At 46.4% G+C, this 18,172-nt stretch overlaps 1 protein-coding gene across 1 annotated transcript in view; it reads right to left on the minus strand.

Moving 5' to 3' along the window:
- Positions 1 to 10,714: 10,714 nt before the first annotated feature.
- Positions 10,715 to 18,172, minus strand: part of LOC140907283 (antigen WC1.1) — a 47,518-nt gene continuing 40,060 nt past the window's right edge. Inside the window, exons 11-15 of the mRNA XM_073332873.2 lie at positions 16,141 to 16,236; positions 15,061 to 15,144; positions 13,902 to 13,991; positions 11,706 to 11,858; positions 10,715 to 11,125 (exon numbers count right to left, since the gene is read on the minus strand). Of these exons, the coding sequence (XP_073188974.2) occupies positions 11,001 to 11,125; positions 11,706 to 11,858; positions 13,902 to 13,991; positions 15,061 to 15,144; positions 16,141 to 16,236 (548 nt within the window). The 3' untranslated portion in view covers positions 10,715 to 11,000. The remainder of the gene's footprint in view (positions 11,126 to 11,705; positions 11,859 to 13,901; positions 13,992 to 15,060; positions 15,145 to 16,140; positions 16,237 to 18,172) is intronic.

Consider the following 18,172-nt stretch of genomic DNA (forward strand, 5'->3'; position numbering starts at 1 on the left):
AAAGAGAAAGGAGCAGACCTAGCTGTTCGGTACAGGGTCCTGGGCTGCTACCAATGTCAGGGTGGGACTAGGTTCCCCTTCTGGCCCCAAAGAGGGGGGCGTACACACACCCGGAGAGGGTTGCCAAGCCCAGCAAGGAGGTTGCAGGCTGAGCAAGAGCTCCAACAACAGCAGAAGGACTTCCTTCTGTGGAAAGACCTCTTTGGACTTCTAGTGTGAGACAACCTGGGCCCCAGAAGGGTGGACTGAAGGTGGTGACCTGGCCGGAGGGCTGAGTTACCAGGCAGAGAAACTGCCATGGTGCTAGAGTGACCGTGCATGGGGGACGCCAGCCCAGCGAGAGGGCTGTGATGCGACACCTGGCTGCCTGTGGGGGAGGGGGAGACGTAACGATGAGTAGATTGGTTTATGATTGGTAGAGTCAAGAGGATTGAATTCCCCTGTGATCCTTGAGGGCTGATGAAAGTCTTGGTTGCTGAAGGAAGGTCTGTCCTCCCAAGCGAGTGTATCGAGGGACTGAGCCGGTCACTGGATTTCCCACTTCAGTTCCAGGGACTGGTTAAGCAGCCAAAGCAGGTCCAGAGGTTTCTCCAGCAGTTCCTAGAAAACCAACAGAAGCAGAAGGAAATGCAGGCAGAGCTACAGACGGAGCAGAAGCAGCAATACCTGTGTGAGATCCTAGGAAGGGAAATCAACCCAGGGACTGCCATGCCCATGGACGAACAGAGCAGACACGGAGAGCATGCCTGGGCTGTGCTGAGAAGGTTAGCCCAGGAGAGCAGGGCATGAGAAAGTGGACAAGCGTGGCCAAATGCCAAGATGTGGACAAGAGTCCTTTGTTTTGAGAGCAGAGAAGCAGGCCCTAGCAAATGACATGGCCTGTTGAGGAAATTGCTGAGTCACAAAACAAGGGACTAGGGCCCCAAGAAGTTAGAAAGAGAGGAGAAGGTGTCCTCTGACACAAACCCACATGAGGCAGGCAACGGGGAGCTGGCAGGGATGGCCATGGACCTCGCAGACCCTCCACCAACACAGCCCGTGGGGTGCTGCAGGGAGGTGAAGGACGAAATGGTTGGCCCAGAGATGAAGCAGACTGTAGTAGGGAGAAACCCAAGAGTGGAGCAGGACATAGTGGGCTCTCAGACCCTGACGGAAAAGTTTTGGCGTATGTAGCAGCAGGAGCAAAAAGGCTACAGAAGAAGCTAAAGGCTTCAGAACAGGCTCTGCAGGCAGCTGTTAATGAGAAGGAGCGGCTGCAGGAAGAGCGCTGGGATACTGCAGAAGAGAAGAATTGCCTCTTCGTTCTGGTGAGCGAGCTGGCAGTGGAGCTGGAGATACTGTGCGCGCAGGCTGTACAAGCGCGCAGCCGGTGACAGCAACGAGATGAAGCTTGGAGAAGAACAGACCTCGTCCCTCGTGTGGGCCAGTTTCTAAGGAGCAGGGTGTCTGATGGGGGGGGCTTGGCCTGTGGGCTATAAAGCCTGGAGCTTGGCCAAATGGATTACAGAGTGAGCTCCACCTGAGGGGAAAGCCAGGGAAAACCGCAGCAAAGGTACAGGAGCAGGCCTAGCTGTTTGGTACAGGGCCTCGGGGCAGAACCTAGAATCCAGGGTAGGACTGCTTCTCCCATGGTCTCTGAGGAAGGGGACGTACAAGGCCAGAGAAAGGGCTTCCAAGGCCAGCAAGGGCAGGCTGAGCCAAAGTCAGGCTGAGGAAGCGCCCCCAAAGGGACAGAGGACCTTGTTTCGAATCATAGAATATCAGGGTTGGAAGGGACCTCAGGAGGTCACCTAATCCAACCCCCTGCTCAAAGCAGGACCAATCCCCAATTTTTGCTCCATATCCCTAAATGGCCCCCTCAAGGATTGAACTCACAGCCCTGGGTTTAGCAGGCCAAAGCTCAAACCACTGAGCTATCCCTCCCCCCCTTCTGTTAAAGACATTTTTGGACTTTTAGTTTGGGATGAGCACGACCCAGGAAGGAGTGGACGAAAAGACGGTCACCTGGCTGGAGGGCTGAGTTCCCAGGCAAAAAACTGCCAGAGTGCCCTAGCGACTATTGGCGGGGATGCTAGCCCAGCAAGAAAGCTGTGACACCAGGCCTTGCCAGGAAGGGGCACCTATCGGTGAGTGAACTCTGTTACAAGCCTGCTTCCATTATGGAAGCAGCCTAGTATTGGAGAGTGGTGGGGTTGGCCTGCAGGAGAGTATGGCTGGAGTGGTCATACAGAAGGGGCAGCAGGGTCCAGTGATGAGAGCAGGGAACAGGTTGTAGTGCAGCCCTGCCACTGAGTGGTACCAGGATCCTGGCCAGGTCACTCTCCCACCTGGTGCCTCACTTTCTCTATCTTTGAAATGGGGATCATCATGACCACCTTAAGAATGTGTTTGATCCTCTGCTCTTTCTTCCCCAATCTCTGCCCTCCTTGCCCCACACAGGCCTTTGCCCTGTTTCTCAAACTTCCATGCCCATGTTAGTGCCAGAGCCAAATGCAAGGTCCTATAGTTAGTAACAAGGCATGCTGGCCACACCGACAGAATGGGGAAGTGTATCCAGGAAAGCAGTGACTCTGAAAAGGATTTAGGGGCCAGAGTGAAGAAGCCACTCAAAATGAGCTCCCAGTGTGATGCTGTGGTGAACAGGGCTAAAGTCATCATTTGACATAGGGGCAGAGCCATGAGTAGGCTAGGGAGGTGTAACGATGCTGGTTCTGCCGGGACCCAACTAAGAGTTCCAATTCAGGACAAATTGCTTCAAGCAGGCCAGTTAGAGCTCAAAGCTGGGTTTTTTAAACCTCTAAGGCAAACCAAACCGGCCAAACAGAGAATACTTCAGTTTTACCCCACTGCCTAACCACAAATCACACAAGCAATTCCCTTGGACACTGCAGTTTCCCAGTATCACCGCCAGTGCCACTCATTATGTGGATGAATGGTTATGAAAAGCAATTCCCCAGTAAAAGAAAAAAGGTTCTCTCAAAGGACCCCAAAGGACCAAGCCCCAGACACAGGTCAATAGACAAATCAGATCTTACCCACAAATCACGCTGTTGCCATACTTTAGAATCCAAAATCTAACAGTTTATTCATGAAGGGAAAAAGATATAGATGAGAGCTAGAATTAATTGCATACCGTAATGGCAAAGTTCTTGGTTCAGGCTTGTAGCAGTGATAGAATAAACTGCAGGTTCAAATCAAGTCTGTGGAGTACATTCACAGCTGGGATGGGTCATTCGGTCTTTTGTACAGAGCTTCAGTTTGTAGCAAAGTCCCTCCAGAGGTATGAAGCAGGATTGAAGACAAGATGGAGGGGAGGCATCAGCCTTTTAGTCTCTTGCCATGTGGTCTTTGCTTTCTTTGTCCCAAGGACACTCTATCCAGCACGTGGCACAGAAAAACCTCAGAGTTCTGTCCGTAGGCAGGTCCCTGCATACCTTGCTGAGTCAGAAGGCGTATCTGCCTTCTCTCAATGGGTCAGTTGTATAGCCGATGGTCCTTAATGGGCCATCCAGCAGGCTAGGCAGAGCTGACACCAACTTGTCTGGGGTGTTCCCCGGAAGCATAGCACAAGTTTGAAATACAGACAGTATAGAGCCAATATTCATAACTTCAACTACAAAAATGATGCACAGACACAGAGAGCATAATTTTCATCAGCCAATCATAACCTCTCCCTAGACCGCTTACATGACAACCTTTATACAATATTGGCTGCAAATATATAACAGTGGTCGCAACAGTGATCTACACAGTTACAGATTCTGTCAGTAACATCACAGGAGGTGACACGGCATCAGTGGGACTGATATTGGAAAACTGCATCTGATTTTGGTGTCCTCATTTGAAAAAGATGTTGTGAAATTGGAGCTGGGGCAGCAAAGAGCCACCAAATGTTCTGAGGGCTGGAGAAAAATGCCTTCTAGTCAGCTACTGAAAGAGCTCAACCTGTTCAGCTTATCAAAAGAGGATTGAATGGTGACTTCATTGAAGTGTTGAAGTGCTTTCATGGAGAGAAACTTTTGGGTATTAAAGGGCTCGTTAATCTAGCAGAGAAAGGCACAACAAGGCCCAATGGCTGGAAGGTGAAGAGAGACAAATTCATATTACAAATAAGGCACAAATATTCAACAGCGGGACCAATTCACCACAGGAACAAGCTACCAAGGAAAGGGGTGGATTCTCCATCTCTTGATGTCATTTAATAAAGACTAGATGCCTTTCTGGAATGTGTTTGCCTAAAAAGTAGCTATTGTGTCATCCAGCAGTCCTGTGATATGCAGGGGGTCAGATTAGATGCTCTAATGGTCTCTTCTGGCCATAAAGTCGACTAATTTCTGAAAAACTGAGTGCAGCATTGGGAGCAGCATCTGATGTTTCACTGTCTAGCCGGCTTGTTTCCGAGACAGTAGCTGATTTACCACAGCGCCACGGGCTCCAGGGCTCTGGGCCCACGCTCCGAAGGGGCCCCGGCCAGCTGCGCTTCTCTGCCCCGGCTCTCTCCTGAAGGGATGGAAGCTTGGTGTTGCCGGCTCCCGGGGTTCTATCTTGCTGCTGCATGGCAGGCTCTGCCAGCAACCAAGCTCCCCCCCATCCGCCTCTTCCCCCAGCTTGCTACTTCTGTCCCTCTCCCTACCACCGATCAGCTGTTTGCCAAAGCCAGGGAGCAGGAGAAGCAGAGAAGAGGCAGGGGCAGGGCCTTGGAGAAGGGGGTGGAATTGGGACATACCCCCTCCAGCCCTGTCAAGGTTCCTTCCCCACTCTGAACTCTAGGGTACAGATGTGGGGACCTGCATGAACACCCCCCCCCAAGCTTACTTTTACCAGCTTAGGTTAAAACTTCCCCAAGGTACAAACTATTTTACGCTTTGCCCTTGGACTTCCCCTGCCACCACCAAATGTTTATCTGGGTTTATTGGGAAAACGCTGTTTGGAAACGTCTTTCCCCCCAAAAGACTCCCAACCCTTGCACCCCACTTCCTGGGGAAGGTTTGGTAAAAATCCTCACCAATTTGCATAGGTGACCACAGACCCAAACCCTTGGATCTTAGAACAATGAAAAAGCATTCAGTTCTTGAAAAGAACCATTTTAATAGAAGAAACAGTAAAAAGAATCACCTCTGTAAAATCAGGATGGTAAATACCTTACAGGGTAATTAGATTCAAAACACAGAGAATCCCTCTAGGTAAAACCTTAAGTTACAAAAAAGACACACAGACAGGAATAGTCATTTTATTCAGCACAACTTAATTTCTCAGCCATTTAAAGTAATCATAATCTAACACATATCTAGCTAGATTACTTACTAAGTTCTAAGACTCCATTTCTGTTCTGTCCCTGGCAAAAGCATCACACAGACAGACACAGACCCTTTGTTTTTCTCCCTCCTCCTATTTTGGTCAGGTGCCAGCGAGGTTATCCTAGCTTCTTAACCCTTTACAGGTGAGAGGATTTTTCCTCTGGCCAGGAGGGATTTTAAAGGTGTTTACCCTTCCCTTTATATTTATGACAAGCCCCCTGCCTTGAGCTGCTCAGGGCAGGGGGATGGGAGCAACCTACACCCTACTCACACCTACCCAGCCCCCTTCCCTGACTCCTGCAGCCCCTCACACCCCACCAGCCCTGACTCCTGAACCCCCCCCCCCACAAACCCCCTACTCTGACTCCTGCACCCCACACACCCAGCCCTGGCTTCTGCACCCCACACACCTACCCAGCCCCCCCCCAGCCCTCTGCACTGTCTCCTGCACCCCCCCCCACACACAGATACTCTGCCCTGACTCCTGCACCCCCCACACATCCCCACCCCCACCCTGAGCACCAACCTGGAGATCCTGCACCCTCCCCCCCCACATACCCACCTGCACCCCTCACACCGAATGGAAGCTGCCCCAGGTAAGCGCTCCCCACCCCAACTTCCTGCCCCAACCCTGAGCCCCCTCCCTCATTCTAGCTCCTGTTCAGACCCTGCACCCCAAACTGCAGCCTTCTCCTACACTCCTGCACCCCCAGCCCTGTGCTCGGTGCACCCCCACCCTCAGCTTGGTGCAGAGGAAGATGAAGAAAATGGGCTAGAACCAGGGTGAAGGTAGGTACCCACTCTGTGCAGTTTACCCCCGGCCCCTCTCCAGCTCTAAGGACCAACCCTAGCTCCCATCCCACTTTGCTTTTACCTTCAGCCCCTGCTTTCCTCCAGTCAACAGGGACTAATCCTCCCTGCATGCCCTGCTGTGCTCATATTGCCCTGGCCCCTGCCTTGCTCCAGCTGGGGACCAATCCTTCCCCCCGACACACCATGCCCAACTGTCAGGGTGGATAAAAATCAATGACTTAAAAAAAAATCAAATAATCAGATTTTTTAAATTTAAAGTGGATTTTTGAGGGAAAAAAACCTAAAGCTAGTTTTAATTAAGGTACACTACATCTCATCATGGAATAAGGATTATAAATTTTAATTAATAGAGTCATAGACTATAAGGGTTGGAAAGGACCTCAGGAAGTCATCTAGTCCAACCTGCTGCTCAAAGCAGCACCAATCCCCAATTTTTGCCCCAGATCCCTGAATGGCCTTCTCAAGGATTAAACTCACAACCCTGGGTTTAGCAGGCTAATGCTCAAACCACTGAGCTATCCCTCCCCCCATAATTCTATAGTATGAGACAATATATTCGTGTAATGTTTAAGAAAAGTTTTGTAAATGAGTTCTAACAGTTCATGGATTAGGGACCCAATCTGATGGGGTTCCACAGGCTTCTGTATAGATTATTTAGGTTAATTTTTCTATCTACCCAATGGGACTCAGTGCTCAGCTTAGAAGATACCATCAGAGATGCTGAGTTTTGCACTTCTCAAACTGTGGATTGGTGTCTCCAGAGGGAACATGCTTGTTAACAGCAACAATGTTTTAACTAAATACATAAATAATATATAGAGGTGAGAAATAACAGACCTCAACTCTATTGTCCCTCTGCAAATTTGTGTACACAGGGTCAACCCCTTACCTCTCTTTAAAAGTGAAAAGTTTCAAAAAGTTCAATGAATAGAAGATTGTTGGGGGCGGAATAGATCTGGACAAGCAAAAGAAGTCTGGAGATAAAGATGAGAAGTGAGGGACATCTGCCTTTTTGTTAAACTATTCTGTTTCTTGTTGAAGAAAAATATCCAGAATACTTACTTAACGTTGTTGTTTTAGTTAAATAAAACAATTTAAATATCTGTCTGGTGATGTTCTCCTCCTAATACAACCTGGCAAGAAAATCCTCCAAATATTAATGATTAACCTGTTGAATTGGAGATAGTTCACCTCCCAATAACTTCATAAATATCTGCTTCAGTTACCTTTGGGAAATGACATACCAAACACTCATTCGTTTTGTAATATACCTGTAAAACTAATCTGAAAAGTTTTCAAAATAAATCACAGTTTAAAAATGTATAGTGTGTAGCTTCTAAAAATGAAACCTACATCTATCTCTGAGTTGTGAAGAATATGTACTAAGGTTATAACAACCAACAAGAATGCACTTTTATGTAGAAAACCATGACTATATTGAGTCTTCCTGACTAGTGATTTAAATCAAATCCACCCTCCCCGCTGTGCTCTTGCCCCTGGCCTCTTCATTCCCCAAGGGCGCCCACAAATATGTTTGGGGCCGGGCCCACAAAAAGTTAATCCAGTCCTGGGTCAGTTGCTAGATATTGTAGAACTCAGCCAGGATGCTTATTTACCTCTGTATGTTTTTGCTTCCAGTACATCCCCTTTCTGTTACCCTCAGGGAGTGGACATGATCATACTGTAACCAAAACCCAGTAGGGCTGTTTTAATCTCCTGCAGACTTCTGCCATTTCCTTGCTCTTTCATTAGTGACACTGCTACAGTTGTCTGACTATTTTGGTGGAGGGGTGTTGTAGGGTTCCCTGGATTGTTGGAAGTGGGTGGATCTGGCTATGTTATCTCACATCAGAGATTCATATTTGACTTTCACAGCTTAGAAGGGACCATTATGATCATCTCATCTGAGCTCCTGAATAACACACATTTCACACAGGAATTCCTACATCAAGCCCATAGTTTTGGTTGACCTAAAGCGTATCTTTTCGAAAGAGAACCAGGACAGATAGTTGCATTTTTTCCAATTGGAATATTTTTCCATCAGAAAATGCTGATTCCACAAAATCAAAACATTCTGTCGGAAGTATAGATTTCCTGAACATTTCTGAGAGGAAATTATTAAAAAGTTTCATTTTGACTTTATCTTTTTGACTTTCAAATTGTACCATAGCACCCACACATCGCATCCACAGTCACATCCACATGCCCAACACAATCCTTTACCACACATCATTCACACCCCACACAGCACATATACAACGTACAACTCCAGCGCATCACTCCCCGCCATAATATACACACCATCACATGTAATACCCAACCACCACACACTCTGTACAAATCACATAACACACCACCACCACGTGGATACCATCACACACTGCCATGATGTGCCACACCCACAATGCACCATGCAACATAAGAGTCAAAATGGTACAAAGATGCCTTCTTTGAACAAAGGTGAGCAAATCTAACCTTATCTAAACAAAGCATTTCAACCTTCGCTTAGACTATCATGTTTCATGGAAGGTCTCAGTCCTTATCTTCAAGCCACTTAGGCCCAGATCTGTAGAAGTATTTAAGCTCCATTGAAATCAATGGACATTAGGGGGTTTAAATGCCTCTGAGGATCTGAGTCTTTAGCATTTGGGCCTTTGACAAATGAAAGATTCCTTCCCATTCCAGGACTGCATTGATCAGCGCTGTCCCTCAGGCACAGTGGAGCTGTCGCCAGCCAGGGGAAGCTCATTTGTTCAGGAGACAGTTTTCCTGGTGGTTGATCTGAGACTCTGGACCCAACTCCCACAGGATCACAAAATCACCTGAGCCCTCTTTCTGTTCCACTTGAAAGTGAGCTTCTGAAATCTGCCTTCAGTAGCATAAGCTCATAGCATGTCATAAAATAAACCTCCATAAGAATCCACATGCACTTTTTCCCTAGGGGGAAGGATGGAGAACAACCCACATAGGATGAAAGAAAATCATGTCACTTCATGCATCTCTATACGATGCTCTGATGCCACAGTGAAGGGCATAGTATCAGAATTTGTAGGGCAGAGAAGAGATTAGGGGCCTCTTGTCACTGTCTAGTCGTGTGTGTGTGTGCTCATTAAGATACCTGTAAATAACCTCCCATTTATCCTCCTGGATTTCAGAGGAAAGCCTAGAGTCTGGATTGGGGGTTAGGGCCCTCTCTGGAGTTAGGAATATTTTGTTGCTGGCTTTCTCACTGTTACCGCAACCCTGATAGAGCATTCACTTTCAGTGCAGTGCCCCATCCTAGAGCCTGCGATACCTGAGAAGTGATATTTTAGCATTACTACTTTTTGGTGATTCAGTTGTGAAGTTGCACTCCATAATGTTTTATGGAAATATGCTTATGAGTTTAAATATAATGTAACTGGAATATGCTTTATGCAAAAGGTCTCTTGTAAAGTATCATTACAAAGCTATATAAAATATATTTATCCAATCCGTATGCATAAATCATCATTGTATCTGAAGCTAGAAATATGAAGTATAACTCTGAGGCCCTATTGTAACTATGCAAAGTGTGGGCCGTTAATGGTGGTTTAGAATCTTGATGGCTCCCATTGACTAGGACAATTGGTTGTAAATGGTTTATTTACCTGCAAGTGTTCCTGGGAGCCAGCCAAGGAAGAATGGAGGCTGGGGTCTCACAGGACACGTGAGCATGTCACCTGACACTGGAATCCATCTTAAATCTGGTATTTTTCCATTTAGAAGGAGGGGTAGGGACCCAGAGAGACAAAAGATTCCAGTCTTGTGCCAAAGCTATAAAAGGGGGTGGAACAAAACAAAGGAGGCTGCCAGTCATGAGAACACCCCTGCTTTCCACCTAAAATGTCTCCTGGAACTAACAAGTCTGCACCAGGGGAAAGGATTGGGCCAGACTAGGAAGGAGTCTAGTTTGTGAAAGAAGCTTATTAGCATATCTCTGAGGGTGAGATTTTACCTGTAATCGGTTTCTTAATGTATTAGGCTTGGACTTGTGTGTTTTTGCTTTATTGTGCTTGGTAACTTACTTTGTTCTGTCTGTCATTACTTGAAACCACTGAAATCCTACTTTTTGTTCTTAATAAAATCACTTTTCTTTATTATTGAACCCAGAGTAAGTGATTAATACCTGGAGGAACAAATGACTGTGCATATCTCTCTATCAATGATATAGAGGGTGAACAATTTATGAGTTTACCCTGTATAAGCTTTACATAGAGTAACATGGATTTATTTGGGGTTTGGATCCCATTGGAAGCTGGGTGTCTGGGTGCTGGAGATAGCAGACCTGCTGAGCAGTTTTTGGTCAAAGTCTGCAGCTTTGGGGGCGTGGACCAGACCTGAGTCTGTATTGTAGCAGGCTAGCGTGTCTGGCTCAACTAGGCAGGGTTCTGGAGTCCCAAACTGGCAGGGAAAACGGGCTCAGAGGTAGTCTCAGCACGTCAGGTGACAGTCCCAAGGGGGTCTCTGTGACCGAACCCGTCACTTCAGTCTCCATCTCTCTCACTGCTGGTCCACATGGAGCCACCCAACACACCTCATGAGAGAAACATCAGCCCAGGGACAGATCTTCAAAAAGGGTTTAATAAGAAAAAGCAAAAATTCACAATGAAGAAGTGTTAGGGACAAAAAAGCAGGGAAGTTCCAAACTGTCTGATCAATGGGAAATTAGAGGGGAAATCACAGCCCCTGTCTCAGTCAGACTTATTTCTTGCATCTAAACAAAACTGAAATCAAAAAGCTAATTGAAGCAGTTCCCAGGTAGGGATTGTCTCCAATACCCCGATGGGTCAATGAGCATTTGGGACAGGAAGAGTCTAACCATACAGCATTTACATCCTCACAGGAGATTTGATCTCAACCCAGCCATTCTTATATTGATGTCCCAGAGATGCCATCATCAATGTCATCATAACCCGGGTCATGAGGAGGTGGGGACAGGGCTTCCCTCTCAGCCCCAGAGGCCCCTTCACTTCTTAGCGAGTGCAGACTCCAGCCTGAAAATAGCAAGCAAGTCACATTACAGTCAATGTATTCATTCTCCACCCATGTGCACTCACGTAATGGATGGGCAAAATACAGCATGGGCTGTGAATCAGCCCCCACCCACAGTTCCTCTTAGTGGGCCTCTGACATGTTTAAACCATGATTTCTCTCTCTGTTCTTCAAAGAAAACATGTGGGCGCGGATTCTCTCTCTTCTGAGACCTCCCTGGTGCAGGAGAAGTGTGGGGATGGCAGTGAGCTGGTGACAACTCCCTGATAGGCCACTGGGAGCTGCTGTAACTCCTGACATCTGATATAGTCCCTAAGGGACCACACGCCAGCAGTCCCACTGAAGTCAGAGAGAGTATTCATGTGAGTAGACTGACAGATGGGATCTAGTATTTGTAGGATCAGGGACCTTATCTAGGAAATCTTCTCTCTGTCTTGATTTCAATCCATTTAACTCTGTTTATCAGAAGTCAAGGAGGGGACACAGATGAGAGGTCACCAATAACTGTATTTCAGTGCAGTGACAGTGAGCTCTAGTGGCCAGTAAAGGCTCTTCCCGGTGACTTCTCCACACTCCACTCACCTGTCTGTGAATCCCTGTTCCTGACACTTTCCCCATGGGCCCCCGTGACTTCCTGGGCACTCGGTCCAGAACCAGGGTCGTCTTCAGGGTCAGAAATTTCTCTGGCATCATCATAACCGTCCCCTGGGTCATCTCCAGGCAGGGCAGGGACCTCTGAAATAATGATGGGAATTAATGGTAATGAGAAGAGGCTTTCCACTGAATAGAGAAATAAGCTACATGCCAGGTGTGGCAAAGGAGGAACTTGTGTGTATTATTTCTTATGAATGAATGCCACATACACCTCAGTTTAGCTGTTTGATATTATCCTGCCAGACTGCACAGGGAAAAACAAAGGAGGCCATTGGAGGGGAAGCAAACAGGAAACATAAAAATAACAAAGACGTGGCTCCTTAAGGCAACAATGAGGGAAACTGTTAATTGTGGAATGCCCTTGTCAAGGTTCCTTCCCCACTCTGAACTCTAGGGTACAGATGTGGGGACCTGCATGAAAACCTCCTAAGCTTACTTTTACCAGCTTAGGTTAAAACTTCCCCAAGGTACAAATTAATTTTACCCTTTGCCCTTGGAATTTCCACTGCCACCACCAAACTTTAACTGGGTTTACTGGGAAACGTAGTTTGGACACGTCTTTCCCCCAAAAAATCCTCCCAACCCTTGCACCCCACTTCCTGGGGAAGGTTTGGTAAGAATCCTCACCAATTTGCATAGGTGACCACAGACCCAAACCCTTGGATCTGAGAACAATGAAAAAGCATTCAGTTTTCTTACAAGAAGACTTTTAATAGAAGTAAAGGAATCACCTCTGTAAAATCAGGATGGTAGATACCTTACAGGGTAATTAGATTCAAAACATAGAGAATCCCTCTAGGCAAAACCTTAAGTTACAAAAAAGACACACAGACAGGAATAGTCATTCTATTCAGCACAACTCTTTTCTCAGCCATTTAAAGAAATCATAATCTAACACATAGCTAGCTAGATTACTTACTAAAAGTTCTAAGACTCCATTCCTGTTCTATCCCCGACAAAAGCATCACCCAGACAGACACAGACCCTTTGTTTTTTCTCCCTCCTCCCAGCTTTTAAAAGTATCTTGTCTCCTCATTGGTCATTTTGGTCAGGCGCCAGCGAGGTTACCTTTAGCTTCTTAACCCTTTACAGATGAGAGGATTTTTCCTCTGGCCAGGAGGGATTTTAAAGGGGTTTACCCTTCCCTTTATATTGATGACAGCCCTTGTCATACATTTAAAGGGAAGAGTAATCACCTTTCCGTATTCAGTGCTATAAAATCCCTCCTGGACAGAGGCAAAGTCCTTTTACCTGTAAAGGGTTAAGAAGGTCAGGTAACCTGGCTGGCACCTGACCCAAAATGACCAATGAGGGGACAAGATACTTTCAAATCTGGACTGGGGGGAAAGGCTTTTGTCTGTCTGTGTGATACCTTTGCCGGGAACAGATCAAGGATGCAAGCTCTCTAACTCCTGTAAAGTTAGTTACTAATCTAGCTAGAAAATGTCTTGGGTTTTCTTTGGTTTGGCTTGTGAAATTCGCTGTGCTGGAGGAAATGTTTATTCTTGTTTTTGTGTCTTTTTGTAACTTAAGGTTTTGCCAAGAGGGATTCTCTATGTTTTGAATCTGACTGCCTGTAAGATTATCTTCCCACTCTGATCTTACAGAGTTGTTCTCTTATCTTTTTTTGTTCTTCTAATAAAGTTCTGGGTTTCTTTTAAGAATCTGATTGGGGTTTTTGGGTCTTAAAAATCCAAGGCTGGTTTGTGCTCATCTTGTTTATTCTCAAGCCTCCCCGGGAAAGGGGGTGTAAGGGCTTGGAGGGATATTTTGGGAAATAGGAACTCCAAGTGGTCCTTTCCCTGGTCTTTGTCTAAATCACTTGGTGGTGGCAGCATACTGTTCAAGGACAAGATGCAATTGGTGTCTTGGGAAAGCTTTTAACCTAAGCTGGTAAAAATAAGCTTTGGGGGTCTTTCATGTGGGTCCCCACATCTGTACCCTAGAGTTCAGAGTGGGGAGGGAACCCTGACAGCCCTTCGCTGGCTCCAGCCAGGCTACTTTGGGTTAATTCTTCCCAGCCCTGAGCTCAGGATCAAAGGGCAGACTAGGGAATGAAGGGGGTGGAGCAGCAGTAGCCAAGGGGTAATGTGGCTTCCAGGAGGCAGATTCATCATTGCTCACCTCGGCTGTCTGGAGTCTGGAGGACATTCCTCAAGGCAGGCTCCTCCACATTATCGTAATCCAACTGAGACCCCCCTGGGGAAGCTCCCTCTGGAACAGCAAACATTACGGTCAGCTTCCCCTGAACACACCCATTTCCCCAGCAGGTTTTAGTTCCCCATTAAAGGCCTGTTGTTTTCGAGTTTGGGCTTTTCATCATAGAGTCTTCAGGGGAAGTCACAGGGTGACCCAGGGGAAAAGGGAGAGTCATGGACATTCTCTCAAACAATAATTGTGCCACCTTTATTTCCTCAAAAATAACTAAGGCCCAGCCCTGCCCCACAGCATCCAATACCAACTTTGTCATGCCCTTCAATGAGATCAGGATCTATGCTGGTATTGAGCTAACCCTGGACCTATTTCATAGATTCATAGATATTAAGGTCAGAAGGGACCATTATGATCATCTAGTCTGACCGCCTGCACAATGCAGGCCACAGAATCTCACCCACCCACTCCTGCAATAAACCTCTCACCCATGTCTGAGCTATTGAAGTCCTCAAATCGTGGTTTAAAGACTTCAAGGAGCACAGAATCCTCCAGCAAGTGACCAGTGCCCCATGCTGCAGAGGAAGGCGAAAAAACCTCCAGGGCCTCTTCCAATCTGACCTGAAGGAAAATTCCTTCCCGACCCCAAATATGGTGATCAACTGAACCCTGAGCATATGGGCAAGATTCACCAGTCAGATACCCAGGAAAGAATTCTCTGTAGTAACTCAGATCCCACCTCATCTAACATCCCATCACAGGCTGTTGGGCGATAGTAGCTGCCAAACCAGAGCTGACCATTGTGAATTCAACTGAACTCTATAAAGACATGGTTTAAAGTCCTTACATTATATGGGCTGGATCGTGAATTTGGCTATATGCTCCTGTCGAGGAGGCAGGGGGCTAAGGTCATGGGGCATAGATCAGGGGTTGTACAGTGACACGTGTAAGCTGTGGAAGTCAGATTCTTTCATACAGTGTGAATATTTCTCTGCCCGGTTCCCTGCAGCTCCTCCCCTGGGAGAGAGCACAGTCAACCACACACAGAAAGGGTCAGGATTTGTTCACATTTCCATCAAGAGCTGGACAGAAATCTTTTGTGTGTCTCTGTGTCCACCCCCATCCTTGTTACCTTGCTCTGATCCAGGATCATTTTCCCCCTCGCTGTCCCCGGTGTAATACTGCAGCTTTGTCACTGAGTCATCTGAATAGGAAACTGGAGAAAGGGTAAATGGGATGTTATCACAGTGAGAGCAGCGAAACTGGCTGATGGGCAATGCATCCGGGTCCTGGAGCAAGATTTATGGTCTCACTATATTGCTTCTTCAAGAGAAGATGCTGAATTCACAGCGACTGAGTGGTGAGAGGCTGACACAGACTTTCTAAGCTAAATATCAGCTTTTTGTAGTAAATGAGGCTTTGGGGTGGATAATACAGACTGGGAAGATGCTGAGAACAGCCATATTGACCTCATGAGGTGAGGCAGGAACTGAATGAGCCTTTTACCATGGGACCCCCTCCTGTGGGATTCTTTCAAATCCTTCTCATGAACTGGGGAGCCTGTTTTGAGTCACACTCAGGGTGTAAGAATCTCTTTAGAGAGGAATGTTTATCTTCTCCTCCTGAATGTTGCTGCTTCATGGCCTGATCCAGCAGAAAATTATGGCTGAGGCTGCTGGTCCAGATTTCCTCAGCAACAGACATGACTTCCATTTTGTTCTGGAAGATACTCCCCCTCCCCCGACTTTTTGACAGATAAGGCCACACCCCTGCTATGATCAGAGTCTGTGACCAACCCCCACCATTACTAGAGAGGAGAATGTGGATCTCAGAAGTAGCCTCAGGAAGAAGCACTGACCATGCTCAGAGTGCCCCACAATGTGCTAAACTGAGAGCAGCATCTTCCCCCCTGATTGACATTCAGTCAAAATGACGTGAACAGTCACTTTCCTGACCCAAAACTAATTACCCCCTACGGCTGCAGGATGTACAGATGGGCCTGACTGTCCTCAGAATGGGGCTAGCAGAGTCTGCTAGGGAGGAAACTCATTCATCTCAGTCCAGTAACTGGCTGGTCTCTTCACAGACCCAGCATCTGCAGCCATCCAGGACTCACAGGCTTGAAGGCTGCAGAGATTTAGCTCTAAGTCAGAGCTTTAGAAGGCAGAGTGCATTAGAGACTTTCTCCCTGTTAGGAATAACACACACAGACCTGAGCGATCAAACATTTCCTGCTTCTTTCTCATCAGGTTATAATCGATCTCCTCGTACACGGCCTCAGAGAAAGGGTCCAAGGATCTTCTGGAGCCTGAAAACAAAGGGCAGGGTTTGCACAGGCTCAGAGAAGCTAGGGATGGGAAACCCTATGAGATCATCCAGCCCCTGCCCCCTGACTCCAGTGCAGGACTGGTTCCTACAGCACATTCCCACTGCTCTCTCCAGTTTAGATTTCAGCATCCCAGGTGATGGGGACCATGTCCCTGTCATGTTTGTTCTATTGACTATTTCACAGTTATTAAGTTTATCTTGATATTCAACTTTAATGGTCCCTTCATAAATGTATCCTATTATTCCTACTACCACCCAAAATCGTTCCTCTCCTATCCTGGTGCTCACACCTATGGGCAAAATAGTACTTGTATATGTACTGCCTAGAGACTGTGTGGGGAATAATTAGCTAATATTTGTGCAGTGCTTTAAAAATGGAAAGTACTATCTACATATTTTTTAGGTGACGAATTTGAGGAACTGTCCCAGATTGAGGTGTCATGAGAAGAAGTTTTGGAACAAATTGATGAACTAAACAGTAATAGGTCACCAGGACCAGATGGTATTCACCCAAGAGCTCTGAAGGAACTCAAATGTGAAATTGCAGAACTACTAACTGTAGTCTGTGACCTATCATTTAAATCAGTTTCTGTACCAGAAGACTTGAGAATAGCTAATGTGATGCAAATTTTTTAAAAAGGCTCAAGAAGTGATCCCAGTAATTACAGGCCAGTAACCCAAACTACAGAATCAAGCAAATTCGTTTAAACTACCGTAAAAAATAGAATGATCAAACACATAGATGAACATGATTTGTTGGGGAAGAGTCAACATGGTTGTTGTCAAGGGAAATCCTGCCTCACCAATCCTCTAGGATTCTCTGAGGGGGTCAACAAGCATGTGGACGAGGGGGAGCCAGTGGATATAGTGTACTTAGATTTTCAGAAAGCCTTTGACAAGGTCCCTCACCAAAGGCTCTTAAGAGAAGTAATCTGTCATGGGATAAGGGGGAAGGTCCTCTCATGGATCAGTGACTGAGTAAAAGATAGGGAAAAAAGGAGAAGAAATAAAGGGTCAGTTTTCAGAACGGAGAGAGGTAAATAGTGGTGACTCCCAGGGGTCTGTACTGGGACCAGTGCTGATCAACATATTCATAAATGCTCTGGAAAAAGGGGTAAACAGGGAGGTGGCAAAATTTGCTGATGATAAAAAACTAGACAAGGTAGTTAAATCCAAAGCAGACTGCAAAAAATACACTGGGGTCTCACAAAACTGTGTGACTGAGCAACACAATGGCAGATGAAATTCAATGCTGATAAATGCAACATCTTGAATACTGTGTGTAGATGTGGTCACCGCATCTCAAAAAAGATGTATTGAAATTGGAAAAGGTTCAGAAAAGGGCAACAAAAATGGTTAGGGGTATGGAACAGCTACCGTATGAGGAGAGATTAATAAAACTGGGACTTTTCAGCTTGGAAAAGAGATGATTAAGGAGGGATATGAAACTATAAAATCGTGACTGGTGTGGAGAAAGTGAATAAGGAAGTGTTATTTACTCCTTCTCATAACACAAGAACTGGGAGTCACCAAATGAAATTAATAGGCAGCAGGGTCAAAAGAAACAAAAGAAAGTATTTCTTCACACAACACACAGTCAATGCCTGTGGAACTCTTTCCCAGAGGATGTTGTGAAGGACAAGAGTATAACAGGGTTCAAAAAAGAACTAGATAAATTCATGGAGGATAGGTCCAGCAATGGCTATTAGCCAGGACGGGCAGGGATGGTGTCCTTAGCCTCTGTTTGCCAGAAGCTGGGAATGGGCGACAGGAGATGTATCACTTGATGATTACCTGTTCTGTTCATTCCCTCTGAAGTGCCTGGCATTGGCCACTGTTGGAAGACAGGATACCGGGCTAGATGGACTTTTGGTCTGACCCACGATGGCCGGTCTTACGTTCTTATATAAGGGTAA

This window comes from Lepidochelys kempii, chromosome 1, assembly GCF_965140285.1.
Source record: "Lepidochelys kempii isolate rLepKem1 chromosome 1, rLepKem1.hap1, whole genome shotgun sequence".
Taxonomy (NCBI): domain Eukaryota; kingdom Metazoa; phylum Chordata; order Testudines; family Cheloniidae; genus Lepidochelys; species Lepidochelys kempii.